Below are 18520 nucleotides of genomic sequence, written 5' to 3'. Positions count from 1 at the left end.
CAGTCCAGAGGAAGTGATCAGGCACAGAAAAGAGGAGAAACGGACAGGAAGAGAGGGTAAGAATGAGAGTTGGAGGGGGTCAGATACAAGGAGGGAGAGAGAGGAGAAAGAGAGGATGACAGCACAATTAGGGATTTTAATTCTCTGCTTGACTGAGTAAGTCCAGTCTACATGATAATGAGCAGTTTCAATGTAATAAATCTTTATGATACACTGACACACACACACACACACGCACACACCACGTTTACATTGATAATTTCTCTTTTTACAAATATTCTGTGCATTTTTATACAAAGTAAAAAGACTTGTTAAAACTTGTTGGAAGTTTCATGGGCATCAAATTTCATGGTCATATCATACATTATTCATGTTTTTTTCCGTTCTATAATGTTAGTCAAAATTTACACCATCTCTCGGACCCTTGGAATTAAATTGAACATTTCTGTGTAAGTTTGCTTTACTTAGCAACTTGTGATCTGTGAGTTTCCTGTGGGCTCCAGTCAGAGCTGGGTAGATTACTTACAAATTGTAATCCGTTACTGATTCCAGATTACATGACAAAAATTGTAGTCAGTAACGTAATCTGTTACATTACACATTTTAGGTAATATAATCAGATTACTTTAGCATTATCGCGTACCATAATGATGTAAAAAATGCAAAGAGTAAGAAAACTTGTGCCATTCATTGTAATTTCAAGTGCATTAAACATTATATTACAGTTTCCCAAACTAGGGTTCGTAAAGGAACAGCAGGTGGGTTGTGAGTTTAATGAAAAGCTGACAATTAATTAAATCATAAAAAAATCAAAATAAAATAAATCATTTTAAAACAAACTCCCTTTTTTTTTTTTTATTTGAACTCCCTTTCGAGGAAAGTCTCTTCACTTGGCGGCCATATTTGCAACGCCTCCAGTCAGCTCATACAAGACCAAGATGTTAATGAATGGGGGAATCCTGAAATCTCAAAAACTGCTCGCTGAACTCACATTATGTCAAATCAGCAACAAAAATCTGAAATTAATTGCCCCATGAATGTTGTTTCTTATACTCAAAGAAGAAAACTCATAGCGTTTAAAAAGCTTATTTTTCAGGCTAGACCAGGCAATGTGCATGCGGCGTCAAATTATGCAAATTTGGCTCTTTCATTTCGAAGGTGGGACTATTCCTCCATATTGCGTGTTGCAGTTTCTCCCATTCATAAGTATAGGAGTGAACAGTCTTTGTGTTTCTATAGTCTTTGTTTTAAATAAAACACTTACTAAAAAAGATGAAATATTTTTATTTACCTGCATGCAATGTGATCATTAATCAACATCAAAGAAACCGTGAGCATGCAAATGTGATACTTAATTATTGAAATATTTATTTTAAAATCTCAGGGGTACTTAAAGCAAATATATTTGGTGAATAAGGTTTAGATGACAAAAAGTTTTGGAATATCTGCATTACATGTAACTAAGAAATAACGTGAATATGTGCATTTTAATTAGTTATAATTAATAATACATGGTTAAAAAACCTACAGAGTAATAATTCAAATAAAAATGAATGTGTTCATCAGTAGTTGATGCAATGTTGAAACCCTTCTGGTCAAATGCTGTCGCCACCTGACTAATGACTGATCTTTGTGTGAATGTCCGCAAGACTGGACTATTTATACATATATAATAAGTATATATTCGGTAGACTATTTTAGAAATTAAAATTTAAAAGATGAAAGAGAAATTAGGGGGAATCAATGATTTATGAATGATTTTATTGCTATTGTGTGAATAATATGTTATCATGTAATCCATAAAAAAGTAACTGTAGTCTGATTACGAGTATTTTAAAATGTAATTTACTCTGATTACAAGTACTTAATTTTTGGAATCTGATTACGTAATCCAGATTACATGTAATCAGTTACTACCCAGCTCTGGCTCCAGTATAGTTCTTGCTGCCCCATCCTTCAAAACAATGTTTCACAAAATGTGCTGCACAAACTTAAACCCACTAAAGAAAGTGCAGTCAAAGTGACTTTCTTTCTGTGTGCAGTACTGTATATCCAGCGCCTCACACTCCATTCCAGTAGGTGGCAGAAATGTTTCTATGCACCAATGTGAAAGGGGCAATCGCTAAAATGAATGGCCTACTATATAAATGGCCCAACCAAATCCTTATTATCTCCGTTTATGTCCAAAATCAATCAATCAATCAATGAAAGCAATCATTGTTAGGTGGAGCAACTCTATAAAGTTGGACTGAAATGATAAGTTCTCTTGTAAAAATAATGACCTTTTTTCAATGCTGGTGCTATATACAGTCAGATATGAACTTTCCCAGTTATTACTCTTATATAATTCCTAAACACCAAGAGAACAAATTATTGTATCTACCCTTTAGAAAAAGTAGTAAAAGTAGTATTTTTTTTAAAGAAAATGTGCAGATAATATAATGTAAATAAATAAAATGCAGCTTAAGTGTACTTAAAGTGCAATTTCTTGACGGGTTCTAACACAAAAGTGCACTAATTGTCAAATTAAAACTTTAAAGTGCATTTAAAATGTTTTAATAATACTTTGTCATGCTTTAGCTACACTTATTATAATGTGTTGGCTAACACACTAAAGTACATGTAAAGTACTTCATTAGAATTTTAATTGTAGTGTTTTATATGAAAGTGTATTTTATATTACATTTAAAGTTAATACATTTTTAGTAGACTAAACTGCAACCTCATTATAAATGTGTAATTACAAACATTTAAATACATGACATACACGTTTCACTAGAAATTACATTAAATTATATTTTAGTTTACCATAGATGCTTGTTAGTATTTGGCAGTACCACATCAAAAACAACAGAAGTAATTATGAAATATATTTAAAAAAATGTATTAATTGAAAGTCAAAAATCACTCTGATTGCATTAATCAATTCAACAAGCATAAACTATAGCACATTTTCAGATAATTGCAATTAACACGCAATTAAGTGTCTGAAACATTACATTCGATTCACACTTAAGCGCATAAAATAACTCTTTTTAAAAGTATGCTAAAGTGTGCTTTTTTCATACACTTCTTTGCTCTTAGTAGCCATCGTGGAACTACAGAAAGCTTAGTATATTTCTTCATGATATGACCATTTTAATCTTCTTAAAATCACTAACCAAGTCTTTGTCTATTTATTTTTGCCTAGAAAAAGACTTTATATCCCTTAGTCAAATAAGCAATAAAGATGTCTGATATTGTTTTTAAACAATTCTAAAATCTTGCACTAACAGCTGTTTTTAAAATGTACAAACAGCATGTTATCGTCCTGCACTGCTGGCATATTTGCCAATAGTTTCCTCAGGCTGAAAAGACATTTCGGCATGAGAATCAAGCTCTTCATTTGTTCTTCAACCATTGGAACCAGTCGTCCGTTAACAAAACAACACAGCGAATAATTTTTCCCATCGGAGACATCACACATGTGTCTCCATCTACTGTACATGCCCATTAGCTCTGGGTCTCTGTGTGTGTATGATGGAAACCCACATCTCTGGAATATGAAGTCCCCTAATGAACAAGCGTCCGACTGCAAGCGGCATCAATGGAAAGCAAAATTCGTTAAAACTGAAGGAGGTAATTGGAAAGTGAGCTGTCACAGTGTAGCCGCCTTCCGAATTTGTCAGATTTGTAATGAAGAGAAACATCACTGCCTTCGTTGACCCAAGAAAACACACAAAGACAAGCAGAGGAAGGAATAAACACGTTCACCTCATTACGCTTAGCTCCTCAATGGTGTATACAGTAAGTGAGAGTAATGCTGGAAAAGGCTTGGTCATGTGTTAGCACACTCTTTAGGCACATGCTCTGATATGATATAGCTCATTTAAGACAGGTCAGATCGAGTAATTAATGAATCTAGACTTTTTATTTCTTTAAGAGCAGTTTATTTTACCATTATTTATGTACTATTATAGTTGTTGTTTATATTATGAATTAGCATTTATTTTTATATTTATTTTAATTTTTAGTATAGGCCAAAAGTGCTGAAGTTAAACTTAAAAGAGATAGTAAGGGTATGTGGAGAAACAGAAAACCAGAAAGAGAGACGACTTAAGGAGATGTGTGAGAGATGACAGCGAGCGTCTGTTCCTGCAGCTGGCCCTTGCCCCCCCTCTATAAAATGCACAGCAGGAGTCATTATCAGTGGGGGGGGGTGAGTTCATCCCCATATTACCACCTTACCCCCCCATTAACCATCCACCTCCCCAGCAGCACACACACTTCATCTGATGTTAACTATGTAAGCACTCATATCTGTCACACTAATAGCTATTGTTATGCTGATACGCACAGTAGGACTGACACACAGGTTGCTCCCGTTTCAATCATAACAGACCAGTTAAAGCAAGATAATACATGATCTTACCAGCATGTGACATATTGGTTTTACAGACCTGCACATACCATAAAATGGTGGGAGGGGTTTACACCAAATTTAAGCTACTCAACTTTATTAAATTAAAATTGCACAGTCAGTTTGACAGAATAAAGGGAGTTTTTTTTTTTTTCCTCAAAGGCTACCGTTTTGTCTTATTCTCATACAAATTTGTTGTTGAGTAAATCTGTCTTGGGTATGATAACGATATAACATGGACTTTTCAACAGGATTTTAAACTTTTTTTTTTTCTACATGCATGTTGATTCATGTGAAGATTCATCCATGCATGTTTTTAACTTTCTTTTGCCTTCATAATTTTTATTTAAAATATGACTCAGTCTTTTGGTGAAAGGACAGATATTTCTTTGGTGATGAATACTGGACTGTTTCAAACATTTAGTGTGCTTAAACTCCGCCCCTTTCCTGCAATCAACCGCAAGCTCTCATTCAGGGGTTGCAACTATGTAACTATGGTCGCAAGTTTCGTTGTTACCAATAGAGTTCAATGGTGCTGATGGTACTTACGACTATAGTTAAGTAACACAAGTTTTGGGAAATGCACCCCGGATCTTACCTTGCTCTACATTTTTTTTATTTTTATATATATTTCGATATGAATCGGTTTCACTCAGATGTGCATCATAATATGGAAGAAAAGATCTGTCACTACTTCCACTGAACTTACTACCTGATTGTTAAAACAGTATGTTCTATACAGGTAGTATGAATTTGGGTAGTATTAGGGGTGGGCAATATGACCAATAATTTTATTTCACGGTAACAATCACAATATGGTTATTTTTCTACCATAGAAATGTCATTATTCTTGTCAATAGTGTCAATATCACAAAAAACTAATACTAGCCTAAATAAAAAAAAAAAAAAAAGGTATTAAAGTTATGAAAGTAATTTGGTCAAGAGCAGTGAGATATTTTCTCTCTTTTGTTGTTTGATTCACATGAAATGACAGACAGCAGAAATATTAGACTGCTGTAACTTTAAGAGCTGCCCGGATTCAATATACTGTTACAAGCTGTTTCCAGCTGTTTGCTTTCACTTAAGACTTAAATTACTGCGTTTATGAGGATACTTGCAAAGACGGGAATTTTGACACAACAAGTGTGTGTATTTAACTGTTCAAGGCCTATCCTATAAAAAAAGCAAAAATAATCCGTTCAATACTCCCACTCTCTATGAGCTCCTTCTTCACATGTGCGCACCTCTCTGACAAAAACAGTCTCTCAGACAGCGTTCGCATACAGTGAAATAAGTTATCTTTCGCTGTTGATTGCGTTTCAACCACTGATTCAATCAGTTGTTTTAAAACAGCAATGCTTAAAAACGTGTGCAAACGATAAGTTTTCATGACGACGTAGCACAGCAACATCACATAAGCGTATAACTGGGATAGAGACGACAGTCCAAAATCTCTTCCAGTTGACAAATTTCTCCCAATTAATCGTGTTGTATATCGCCCACCTCTATGAATAAAATCTGGATGTGCTACAGACACCATGTTGATATGGTCATGTGACCTACAACATCAGTTGTGTCGCTTCACTGCCAATCTTTCATTTGTAATATTTATGTTTTAAAATTTATGTAATTGACTTTTGCCAGTGTAGATGGCTTCATACAAAAGTAATGTGAACATAAACGAGACGTAGCACAGTTAGATATCTAGGCTATCCATGTAATAACAACCTAAAGAAATAATTATAAAGTGTAATAACACATTTGCATAGCAACTGTTACTTGTACAGCTGCCAGAAACATTCTTTCACGTGGGTTCATTTTGTTGACTGTTGCTACTGAAACGGATAATCCCAGTCCGAGGACATAAACAGCACCGAGTTGAAAGTCACATATTGTCATCTCAGAATTACGGTAATTACGACAATGCATCATAACTTATGCTACTGTTAAATTTACATTGCTATCTATTAGTTAATTATCCGTTAAGAAGGAAGCCATGTCTGCATCTTTCAAATCTGAGGTCTCATCACTGCCGAAAAGACAATATTGATTTGGGTTTTATTACAGACTTTTGGCTTGTAGACGGTTCAATTTGGCCAATATATAGTTCATATTTTTAGTTTAGGAATATACCACGCCATACTCACAAGGCACTATTTATGGGGTGAAATTTGATGAAAATAGATTTAGTAAATTTCTATGTTGCTGTGGGCAGTTGCTTCGGATAACAGTAAGGTTAATAAATCCAAATTTAGGACTTTAGGATATTAAGTCTTATTTGATATAAATTATATTTTAAAACGCATCTGTCACTGATACAGTGAGACACGGGTGTTAAAAATATTTATTTAATTACATGTCAGATTGACATTATCAAAAGCAAATATGAACAAAATGACAGACATCTAGAAAAAGGGTAACAGATTAGAAACTTTACACATTAAAACAAATAAAACATGACATGGATATTACATCATGGAGACAAACACAAAAGCAAACGACAATTAAGATACAACGGCAGAATAATACTGTACCACCTCCTGCACATAATGAAAAATGATGGATATCATCATAAGAAGTGTAAATTAGGGCATTCTGTAATGGACATCACAATCAGACTACATCCACCGTGTTAAACTCAGGGTGGGCAAGAGGTGATGTCACTCTTGAAGTAGACAAAATGATATCAGATGCTGGAGGTGGACAGGATGTCCTCTACCAGGTGTTTATACACCCAGGCGTCACCTTTGAGCCGCTGTCGACGGATCCCGACCACCTCAGGCTTCTGCAGGATACAAACCTCCAACTCAAACTGCATGGTCACCTTTCCAAAGTCTGACTGTGTGCGGCACTTCAGAGTATAGCTAACAGAAAAAGAGGACATTATTATAGCATATAACAATTTAACAGCTAAACCAAGTTATTTGGTTAGAGCAGAGTTTTGACTCAAAAAAACACTATATTTCTAGGTATTATGACAGCTGCTTGTTTTCAAACGTTTTTATTGTTATATTACATTAATATGCAGTTATGTTCCGTATTCCAGAACTGTAGGTTCCTCAATAAAAATAATGAATAATAATAATAGAATTTAGAATTATATTGTTTTAATATATTAATAATAATTCATTAATTTAAATACTCATCCTGCTGAAGTTTTGCCCTCCTGGTTGAGAACCACTGGTTTAGCAGAAAAACTCATTTGAATTGCCATTTCAGGAAACACATGATGGAAAGTTTAACTTACCCCTTCTGAACGAAGTCCACATTCTTCTCTGGTAGGATGCTGAGAATCTGATTGAGCACTTGGTCAGCATTAGTCTGACTGGTGAGTGTCACGTTGTATTGAGCCTAAAATAAAATAAAAAAAAAAACAGAGGATGAGTTATATAGAACCTGGCAAACATCTAAATGTGCATTATGGAGAGACTACCTGAAATTAAATGGAAAGAAATATGGACACATGAAGTTGTGTTACCCACATTCTTCAAAATATCTTCTTGTGTTCACCAGAAGAAATGAACTCTTGAGAGTGAACATCTTGAGATTGATTAAAAGATGGTGGAATTTTTTGGTGAACTACCATTTTAAAGTAACAGTTAAAGCAAAAAAATTGAAATTCTATAATTTACTCACTCTCAAGTTGTTCCAAAGTTGTATGAGTTTCTTAATCATTTAAAACCCTCTTTCTTCCATTCATCACAAATAAAACTCAGTTTGTTCCTCAAACAGAGTTGGGCTAATTTTGGATTGTTTTTTCATGGTGTCAGGCAGTGGTTATCAACCAGGGGCTTCGGTAAATATCTAAGGAGGCCTTAAGATGACGGAAAAAAAAAGCATTAAAACAAGCTCGGGCAAGTCAAAATATTTCTTATTATTATTTAACCCCTTAACAACTATTTGTTTTCTATGAAGAAATATGGTTTCCTTCAGTCTCGAAAACATGAATATATGACATATAAATCTCATTTTAGAAGTGAAACAATTTCTAGACTCGAAAAGTCATGTAAATTAATACAATCTTAAAACTCCATTGGAATTACCATAAGAAACACACATTTTGTTAAACATCTCCTTTTGTATTCCATTATAAAGAAGTCATACAGGTTTATGGCATGATAATGAGTAAATGGTGACCTATCCTTTTTAAAGCTTTGGTTAACCTCCAGTGAGGTGGTGTTTGTGAGAGGACTCACTGCTAAAGCAATGTGCCTGGTTGCAGCAGTGTGATAAACACGCCAAATCATAATATGATAAAAAATGAGGACATTTTAGGCATTTAAGAGAATGACAGACAAACAACACAATCTTAAAGGCTAAGCACAAATGTAAAAATGAGACGAAAGATACCTTAATTTTGCGTGGTCCATCTCGAGGTCCTCTCTTCTTACTGGGTGTGAGCATTGTAATAACTTTATCCAGGCCTCTCTCCAGGCTTCCAAACACTTTACCTCCCTTACGCTTCTGCCCACTGTCCACCTGACAGCCAGCCAGGTCCAGAGATCGAGTCCTGGACAAGTTGGAAATTCAGTTTAGAACATAATTGCACATTTCTATAATTACAAAACTATCACAATGCAATGCAGCATTTGCCAAGAGGCTACTACTGAAAAATGGGGCAGTTCAAATGTTAAATACTTTCACTCTTCTAACAGACGAAGTCCTCTACCTTCTCTCTGGGCTGAAAGCCAGTATATCCAGTTCTCTTTGTTGGCCGCTCTGCTGTTGGTCCACTTCTCTCCTGCGGGATACTTCTTTAGTGGCACTGCCCACTCCTGCACACAACGGATAAACACATGTCACTACATGCTACATGCTGCCGCAGCTCTGGGAACAGCGACATGTACACCTGTCAGTATGCGCTTCGGGAGTTGTCTCATACACACACACGCATGCACACACGCTCCGTCCCCAGTGTGCACCTGTCCGTTTCAGTGCAGGAGGTGGTGTGTGACAGTAATGAGGTGGACATAGTGGATGTTGGGACATGAAGACGTTTCCCCAGACACACTGCGCCCATACAGAGACACACACTCCCACTGTGGTCAACTGAATCAAACTATAGATGCTAGATGACACAACACTCTTTTTATGTATATTCTTTTAAACCCCAGAAATGCCATTAAAGCATCTAGAACTGAACAACACCAAAAATGCAACGTTTGCAGAAAATGAGTATTTAGACTTATGTATGCTTTATCAGAGACCACACGAAGATAAGAGGAAAGATCCAGGTATTGCCAGCAGTGAAAGCCTTGATTAGACATATCTCCAGAGAACTTCCATTCACTGTTAAATCACTATTAATGCTTTTGTTAAGCTGTACTTTCCTTCAAATAATTAAAATATTAATTAAAAAAAAATCTCCCAGCCCCAAGGAGTTCATAATCACAATACATTGTTAAAAATATAGTAATAATAATATTCATTATTCAATAATAAAAACAAAAACAAACTTACTGATCCTAAGCATATGAGATCCTGGACCACAAAACCAGTCATAAGGGTCAATTTTTTAAAATTGAGATTTATACCTCATCTGAAAGCTGAATAATTTTTTATTTTTTAAAGTATTTATTAAATATAAATATTATTTCCATTGAGGTATGGTTTGTTAGGATAGGACACTATTTGGCTGAGATACGACTATTTGAAAATCTGAGGGTGCAAAAAACAAAAAAGAAATCACAATATTGAGAAAATCGCCTTTAAATTTGTCCAAATTAAGTCCTAAGCAATGCATATTACTAATCAAAAATTAAGTTATATATTAACAATAGGAAATTAACAAAATATCTTCATGGAACATGATCTTTACTTAATATCCTAATGATTTTTGGCATAAAAGTAAAATGGATATTTTTGTCCCATACAGTGTATTGTTGGCTATTGCTACAAATATACCTGTGCAACTGGTTTTGTGGTTTCACATATAAAGAAAATTCCAAAACATACAGCACACAAAAATTGTTGCACAAAATGAATTAATTTCATTCAGGGAAAAAAATGCTCTTCAAGGTAGATAAAGACATGTTCATTCAAGTGATGAGATTTAGGATAACATATGTAAGGATTATGCTTAAGTGATTCATTATCCAGCTCACCTTTGTTTGCGTCGCTGCTTGTGGAAGTGTTGTTGTTGTTGTTAGGTGATGTCACTACGTTTCTGTTGGATTTGGTCTTTCGGCTGCACATTGGAGTTCGGGGGGCAGGCAGAGCAAACAAATCTCCATCTGTGCCTGTCACAGAAAGATTCTCTTTATTTTCTCTGGTTCTATCACGTGTCTCTGGCTTCTGTTGACGGGGTCTCCCTTTCTCTATGATGGGGGAGTAGCCTATTTCATTCCGCCGCTTCTCCGATGTTTCAGAGGTGAGCTTCTGTAGACGACAAGAGTTTTCACAACAATTAGTAACTAAAGCTTTTTTTTGGGTTACTACACAGAGTATTTCCTTCAGTAATGACAAATAAATTGTAAGGTAATTATTTACAGTGGGCCAATGGGAATTACAAACTTGACAGTGAAATGCCCAAAATTATTTCCTGCTAAACATTTGGTTTCATTTAGGAAATACATCACAATATTGAAGTTAAATGTTGAAATTTGTTTCATGTTGCCATAAAAAGTTAATAAAAAAAGGTGACTAAATATATATATTTTAGTTTTTTTAAAGAAGTCTCTAATGCTCACCAAGGGTGTTGTTTATTTGATCAAAAATAGAGTAAAACAGTAATTTTGTGAAATGTTATTACAATTTAAAAGACCTTTTCTCCATTTTAATATATTTTTAAATGTTATTGTTTCCTGTGGGGGCAAAGCTGAATTTTCAGCATCATTACTCTAGTCTTCAGTGTCACATGTTTCAGATATCAACCTAATATTCTGATTTAATACCCAAGTATCAAATATTATTTGTGCTTAAACATTAATACTGGTTCTCACGATTATCAATGTTGAAAAGTTTTTGCTGCTTAATATTTTTGTGAAAACATTATTTAAAATAATAACAGCATTTATATGAAACTGAAATCATTTGTAACATTATAAATGTCTGTCAACATTGCTCAATAAAAGTATTAAAAATAATAATTAATTAGCCTCAAACACAACTGTTTTCAACATCTACAATAAGCACCAAATCAGCATATTAGAAATTATTTCTGAAGGATCATGTGACACTAAAGACTAGAATAAATTCAGACCTTGTGAACAAAAAAAATTCACAGCTTTTTTTTTTTTTTTTGCTGGTAACTGTCCAAACAATCCAGGTCTATCAACATTGCAATAATTCAGGAGGACTGTTTCTCCAGTTGGGTAAAAAAAAAAAAAGTTAACTAAATAACAAGTAACAGCATTAAACAAAACAAGTAAGAGGCAGCAAGAGAAAAGGAGAGTGTGGAGAAATAAAAAGGAAGTTAAATGTAAAAAAAAAAAAAAAAAGACTTTGGCTGTATAAGCAGCATTGGACAAGAGGGAAGAGCAGACAAATAAAGAGAACATGGAGGCTAACCATGCGTGGAGTGTTTGTGGTGTGTGTGTTCTTGGGTGTGAGAGGGGTCCAGGGATTCTCGTCATCGTAGCAATCAGGGGGGAAGACCATAGAGCCAAGCACCACTGGGTGAACACCATCATCATCCTCACTGAAGCGTAGACTCTTCTTCAGCGGAGATAGACACACAAAATCACACTCCATACATCGCGCAAACATGACTATAGTAATATTAATAAATAAACACAGCTATCACTCCTGTGTGACTTTTAAAGTACCATGGTAATACCATTTTTGTATTTGTATAATAAATGTAGCACGGGCTGACCATTGTGCATTCATAATGCACCTAAATGTGTGAATATTGAACTCACTTGTATGTCCTGTAAAGGAGAGTACATGGGGTCAATCATGGGGCATTCTGCTCTCAGACGCACAGGGCGGCCTTGATGCTTTTTAGCCAGCAGTAACAGGTAGGTGGCGGTCATTTGATCGTACTTCCACTGAAAAAACACACACAGAGTAAAGATTTCTCTTCTGTGTGATTGATGTATAATACTCATTATTATAACAGGGAATTATGAACAAGTCACATCTCTGTAGTTAAGGGAAGCAGATTTGGCCAATGCACTGGCATATACGGACATCTAGTGGTCATGGTAAAGCGATTTGATGCTTTTCTTCACAGTTGTTACCTTTCTCTGGTTATTAAGCAGCTGTTCCATAAAATTGTTTCTTAAACACCAAATCAACAAATTAGAATGTTTTCTAATGGATCATCTGACACTGAAGCCTGGAGTAATGGCTGCTGAAAATTGAACTTCACCATCACAGGAATAAATTAAGTTTGAATAATGTAATCATAATTTACGATATTACAAGTTTTATTGTAATAAAATATATAAGTCAAATATATGGAGCTTTTGTGAGGCACTTGTGTGTCCCTAACATTTGAACAGTAGTGTCTTTGCAACATCTATACATTGAATACAAAAACCAAAAAATACTTATGAATTTTAATATTAATAAATATAATACTCATTTGAAATCACAGGAATCACTCAGTACCTCTGACACAAGTTGGATTGTTCGTTGTCTGGACTGTTTAAAAGCCACTGCCATTTCAGTGATACAGTCTTCATCTATATGACCCAACTAAAAAGAACAAGCATACAAAGGAAATTATACATTGACTCAATGACTCATATACAGCATTCTCTTCATGTATTGGCTGTGTTTAATAGTCGAGTGTCCATCAATAAAGAATCAGTGAACACTGCTGATCAATAAACATCCTGACCCATGTCCGTTTCATTTGACAAACACATTAAGGTCATGGATCTGTTAAAACTTTAAAGGAACTAATGCAGTTTGTTATGGATAAGTACATAAGAATCACAACAACTTTTAAGCCCAGAAATATTTTATAAAAAAATTATTGGCTTTACTTGACTAATTGGAACTTGGAGGCATAAGATTTGACTATAATGTTTATAGAGCTCATCTTACAGGATGTTTACTGTGCCACTCCACTGGTGTGCTGTATCCCTTCATGACCCAAGGGTGACCAAGCAACTGTTTCACAGTCAAACGCCTCTTTGGGTCCACCTGTAGGAGAGGAAAATAAACTGCATTAAATTGTACTGCCTTACTTAAACACAAAAAAAGAGACACAAACCATTCAGAGTACCTGCATCATCTGGTTTAGAAGCAGAATGCTAGCAGGTGAAAGCCAGTGGGGATTGCTATATTTGCCTCTCTGTCAAAGCATAACATGAGATTACATATACTATATAAAACTACTTTTATTTCAGTAACCTAATAAATGCATGGAAGAATAAATAGTTGTGGTGGGATTTAATGCTCACATCTAACACACTTACTGTGATTTTTCTGTAGAGGACCATACAATTGTCATCATCAAATGGAAGAAAACCACACAGTAAAGCGTAAAGCAATACGCCCATACTCCACACATCAGCCTGAAACACATGTGCCAAGAGATCACAAGAAATACACATGCTTAATTTGTCATTGCTTTCAAAAACATTGGACATGAAACACATATGCCACACTGACCTCAGAACCAATGTAAGCCTTGCCCTGAATGAGCTCTGGAGCTGCATATGCTGGACTGCCACAACAGGTCAGCAATTCAAAACCCAAACCACCCTAATCAAAGTAAAATTCACAACTTTTAAAATGGAAATTTAAGTTGTGTCATACTTGATGAATTTTGCAACATAAACCCTGTTATATTCCTGTTTACTGTGAAGCTGCTTTAAAACAATCTGTATTGTATAAAGCACTATATAAATAAATGTGACTTGACTTTATTTAAGCAAGAAAATGGACATGACAGATGGATACACACCTTTGGTTTGGCACAAAGGCCGAAGTCAATGAGTTTTAGGTTATGATCTTCATCGATTAACAGGTTTTCCTAAGGTCAGTAACAAACAGTTGTGTCAAGCAAACATTGACAATGTAATAATTCACACCTAAATGAAAATACTGTCATCATTTAGTCACCCTCATGTTTTACCAAATCTGAATATTTATTTATTCACTTTTTAACACCGTGCCAGCATCAAGGCTATTTTCACGGCGATCTCTGAATAAATTATACAAGGTATACAATTAACAAAAGGTTACAAAAGACATTTCACATGTACACTAGACAAAAATTCTAAAATACAATCGGGTGATACATTTTTAAATAAATCAGTTAGACACACCTCTGAATAAAACTGTAGTCTATTTACATTAAAAACAATACAATCCAATATGTTTCACAGTCATTTAAGTTTGGCAAGTAAGGTATGATGGTGGTTCATAACCTTTTAATAAATATCCATGTGTAAATCTTGTATGACCTACCAAATCTGAATATCATTCAGCCAATTTCTTACATTAGACTATCACTTGGCCACATGAATTGGAATATAGCACACAAGCTGGTCCATAAATCCTTTTCAAAGCTAAAATCAACACAACTCCAATCCATCAATTAACATCTAGTGAGTGAAAAGCGGCATGTTTGTAAAAACATTCATCAAGGCATTTTAACTTTAAACCACCGCTTTTGGACAAAATACAGTAAAATCTATAATAGCCTTCCTCCAGTTAAAAAGTCCATCCCCTGTTTTCCTTTCAAATGGAAATCCTCCAGCATATCTGTTTAGAAATGTTCTGGACTGAATTAATTTGTAAACAGTGCTTGATCTGTGCATATTTCTCTCCCGATTCAGACAAGACGTTTAGATGAAGACACAAACTCATCTACATCTTGGTAGGCTTGAGGGTAAGTACATTTTCAGCTAGTTTTCATTTTTAGGTGAACTATTCATTTAAGACATTTTTCGTTTTTGGGTGATTTGTTCTTTTAAATGGGAGAACTCAGTATATGATTAAGCTATTTAAGTCAAATGTTCTCTTCAACTAACTCACCGGTTTGAGGTCTCGGTGGGCATAGCCTTGGCTATGAACATAGGCCATCGCAGAGATGATCTGACGGAAAAACACTCGGGTCTCTTCCTCTGACAGCCGGTCTTTAGCAATGATGTAATCAAACAGTTCTCCTCCAGGACAGTACTAAGAGTGGCAAGAATTGTGGAGCTTAATCCATTTTCGTTAAGCAACAGATCAGAATCACTTTCAAGAAAACATACCTCAAGCACCATGTAGATCTTGCTTGACGTCTCAATGACATGGTAGAGACGACACACGTGCTGATGACTGAGGTTCTTCATAGCCTCAATCTCTATCTTAACTCGGGGCAGATCATCCTAACAACAGGTAACACATACTTTAAAGAGCATTTCTTTTTCAAACAATATACTCTTCTCATTTTCAGCATGCTAACACTGTATTTCATGTAGAAGTACAATAAATTAAGCAATATCTCCATATTTCTTCATTAATCGCAGAAAGAATTTGTGCAAATGTAAAATGTGTTTTAATGCAAGGCCAACCTAAAAAAGAAGATCTTACCCCTAGGTCCTTTTTCTCCATTATTTTGATGGCCACTTTCTCTCCTGTCAGTAGGTGTCTACCAAGTTTGACCTTAGCAAACCCACCTAGGGGGTATAACGAAAATAAAACAAAATGTGCTCTTGATGACAGTTTCTCTCATATGCACGATCACTAAAGCATAATCTGGACATACCTGAGCCGATGGTTTCATAAACCTCATAGTGCTTGAGAAGTTGAGAAGTGCTTTCTATAGGCATGCTGAGGACACTTAACGTTACACCTGCATCAAAACACCATTTTTCTTTTAGTTACACGTTTATATAAGATCACCGATTAAGTGACATTTAGCACATTTGCAATATCAAGTATTTGGCGAGAATGGTGATCATCATAAACAAACAACACAAAACATAATATTCAAAGAGTGGCTTTTGTGTTATTTTTTTACCCTATCAATGCTGGATGACTATCTTTGAGGGGAACCCTTTTTTATTTTTATTGTCTCTGTGGAAAGACAGCTCTACATTCCTGCAATGTAAGTTAACGTTACTGGAAACATTATGTATATTCCACAAAGGTATTTTTTTTTTTTAAATGTACCTAACGTTATGTCAAACTAACACAATTAATGAACTGGTAGAAGCAGTCATAATAAAGGATTGTTTTGACAAACATGTCGCACAACAAACTCACCAGCTGTGCTCCAATGATTCACTTTAAAACGCCGATATACGCGAGCTCAAAACAATAAAAAACTAAAACTTGTAATGTTAAAAAGAGGTAACGTAATAGTTTACTCTGTTACTCGAGATTACATATGTTTACAATGTGATATGAAATTAAAACTGCCAAAGCATCTTTCATTCGAACATGTTTTAAAATTTGAATTTCCCACTTGCTACGTCAGAGGACTTCTTCTTCTTCTTCGATTTTATGGCGGGTAGCACCAACATTGAGGTGCATTATCGCCACCTACTGTATTGGAGTGTGAACCAGAGTTTACCTAAAAACTAAATTCTCTTAATCAACTCTGTTCTCTTGAGATAAAGAAATAAACTTTCTAAACCATAAGTAACTATATTTTTAAGCTTTAATTCATCTATTCCCATCTTTCTAAGTTCATTTTCCATTACTTCTCGTTCATTAGTATACTTTTGACAAACACAAATAACATGTTCTACTGATTCCTCTGTTCCACAGTACTCACATAATCCTGTTGGATGTTTATTTATTATTTTTGTCAGAGGACTTCCTGTTTCCTGTTTCGGTAAAAGTCCTTTTGCCTTTTGGTGTTGTGTACTACTTTTGGTGTTGTGTACTACTTTTGGTGTTGTGTTGGGCTACAGAGAAGCAGCACTGGACTGTTGCTCAGTGGTCCAAAGTACTTTTTTCGGATGAAAGCAAATTTTGCATGTCATTCGGAAATCAAGGTGCCAGAGTCTGGAGGAAGACTGGGGAGAGGGAAATGCCAAAATGCCTGAAGTCCAGTGTCAAGTACCCACAGTCAGTGATGCTGGTGTTGGTCCACTGTGTTTTATCAAGGGCAGGGTCAATGCAGCTAGCTATCAGGAGATTTTGGAGCACTTCATGCTTCCATCTGCTGAAAAGCTTTATGGAGATGAAGATTTCATTTTTCAGCACGACCTGGCACCTGCTCACAGTGCCAAAACCACTGGTAAATGGTTTACTGACCATGGTATTACTGTGCTCAATTGGCCTGCCAACTCTCCTGACCTGAACCCCATAGAGAATCTGTGGGATATTGTGAAGAGAAAGTTGAGAGACGCAAGACCCAACACTCTGGATGAGCTTAAGGCCGCTATCGAAGCATCCTGGTCCTCCATAACACCTCAGCAGTGCCACAGGCTGATTGCCTCCATGCCACGCCGCATTGAAGCAGTCATTTCTGCAAAAGGATTCCCGACCAAGTATTGAGTGCATAACTGAACATAATTATTTGAAGGTTGACTTTTTTTGTATTAAAAACACTTTTCTTTTATTGGTCGGATGAAATATGCTAATTTTTTGAGATAGGAATTTTGGGTTTTCATGAGCTGTATGCCAAAATCATCAATATTAAAACAATAAAAGGCTTGAACTACTTCAGTTGTGTTGTAATGAATCTAAAATATATGAAAGTCTAATGTTTATCAGTACATTACAGAAAATAATGAACTTTATCACAATATGCTAATTTTTTGAGAAGGACCTGTATATGATATTTATTATTATAATATTCTCAGTATCTCTAAACTGTTAAGCAATGCTCTGTATTTGACTGTTAACTAAATACAATTAAGGAAAACATGACATGCTTTTGTAGGTCCATTTTAAAGGGACAATTCATTCAAAAGTAAAAGAAAATGAACTCACTCTCATGTTGTTTCAATGTTGTAGGACTGTGGATTGAAAAATGTGTCAATGCTGTTTTGTTCACACTGGTTTCAAACAGGTGAGTAAATGATGACAGAGTTTTGGACGTATACGTTTATATTATAATCTATTATAGGCTACCTGGAGATTGGTGATTCCCAAACAGGTGTATGTGGAAAATTTTTTCTTTTTTTATCTTAAAATAAAATAAAATTAATAATAGAAGAAAATATGTGACAGATAGAAGTAAATGTGCATTTACCTGTGTGACTTTAATTATAATTT

General features: G+C 35.2%; 1 protein-coding gene across 3 annotated transcripts in view; it reads right to left on the bottom strand.

The window, feature by feature from the left end:
* Positions 1-16783, bottom strand: part of LOC306873310 (maternal embryonic leucine zipper kinase) — a 42179-nt gene extending 25396 nt beyond the window's left edge. Inside the window, exons 1-20 of one of the 3 annotated variants that reach the window (XR_013784483.1) lie at positions 16556-16783; positions 16056-16142; positions 15881-15966; positions 15559-15675; positions 15338-15481; positions 14262-14330; positions 13967-14059; positions 13771-13869; positions 13578-13646; positions 13397-13495; positions 12956-13042; positions 12262-12390; positions 11909-12055; positions 10504-10777; positions 9069-9174; positions 8750-8909; positions 8036-8213; positions 7882-7939; positions 7647-7750; positions 6812-7263 (exon numbers count right to left, since the gene is read on the bottom strand). Coding sequence is in view for 2 of the 3 variants with exons in the window: in XM_079422509.1 (XP_079278635.1) it covers positions 7086-7263; positions 7647-7750; positions 8750-8909; positions 9069-9174; positions 10504-10777; positions 11909-12055; positions 12262-12390; positions 12956-13042; positions 13397-13495; positions 13578-13646; positions 13771-13869; positions 13967-14059; positions 14262-14330; positions 15338-15481; positions 15559-15675; positions 15881-15966; positions 16056-16119 (2025 nt within the window). In the remaining variant the exon portion in view is untranslated. Of the gene's footprint in view, positions 1-4554; positions 7264-7646; positions 7751-7881; positions 7940-8035; positions 8214-8749; positions 8910-9068; positions 9175-10503; positions 10778-11908; positions 12056-12261; positions 12391-12955; positions 13043-13396; positions 13496-13577; positions 13647-13770; positions 13870-13966; positions 14060-14261; positions 14331-15337; positions 15482-15558; positions 15676-15880; positions 15967-16055; positions 16143-16555 lie in introns of those variants that run through there. The other 2 variants (XM_079422510.1, XM_079422509.1) reach the window with 2 other exon arrangements.
* Positions 16784-18520: the final 1737 nt, after the last annotated feature.

This window comes from Barbus barbus (assembly GCF_936440315.1).
Source record: "Barbus barbus genome assembly, chromosome: 7".
NCBI lineage: Eukaryota > Metazoa > Chordata > Actinopteri > Cypriniformes > Cyprinidae > Barbus > Barbus barbus.
This window is presented reverse-complemented; position numbering and strand designations above follow the sequence as displayed.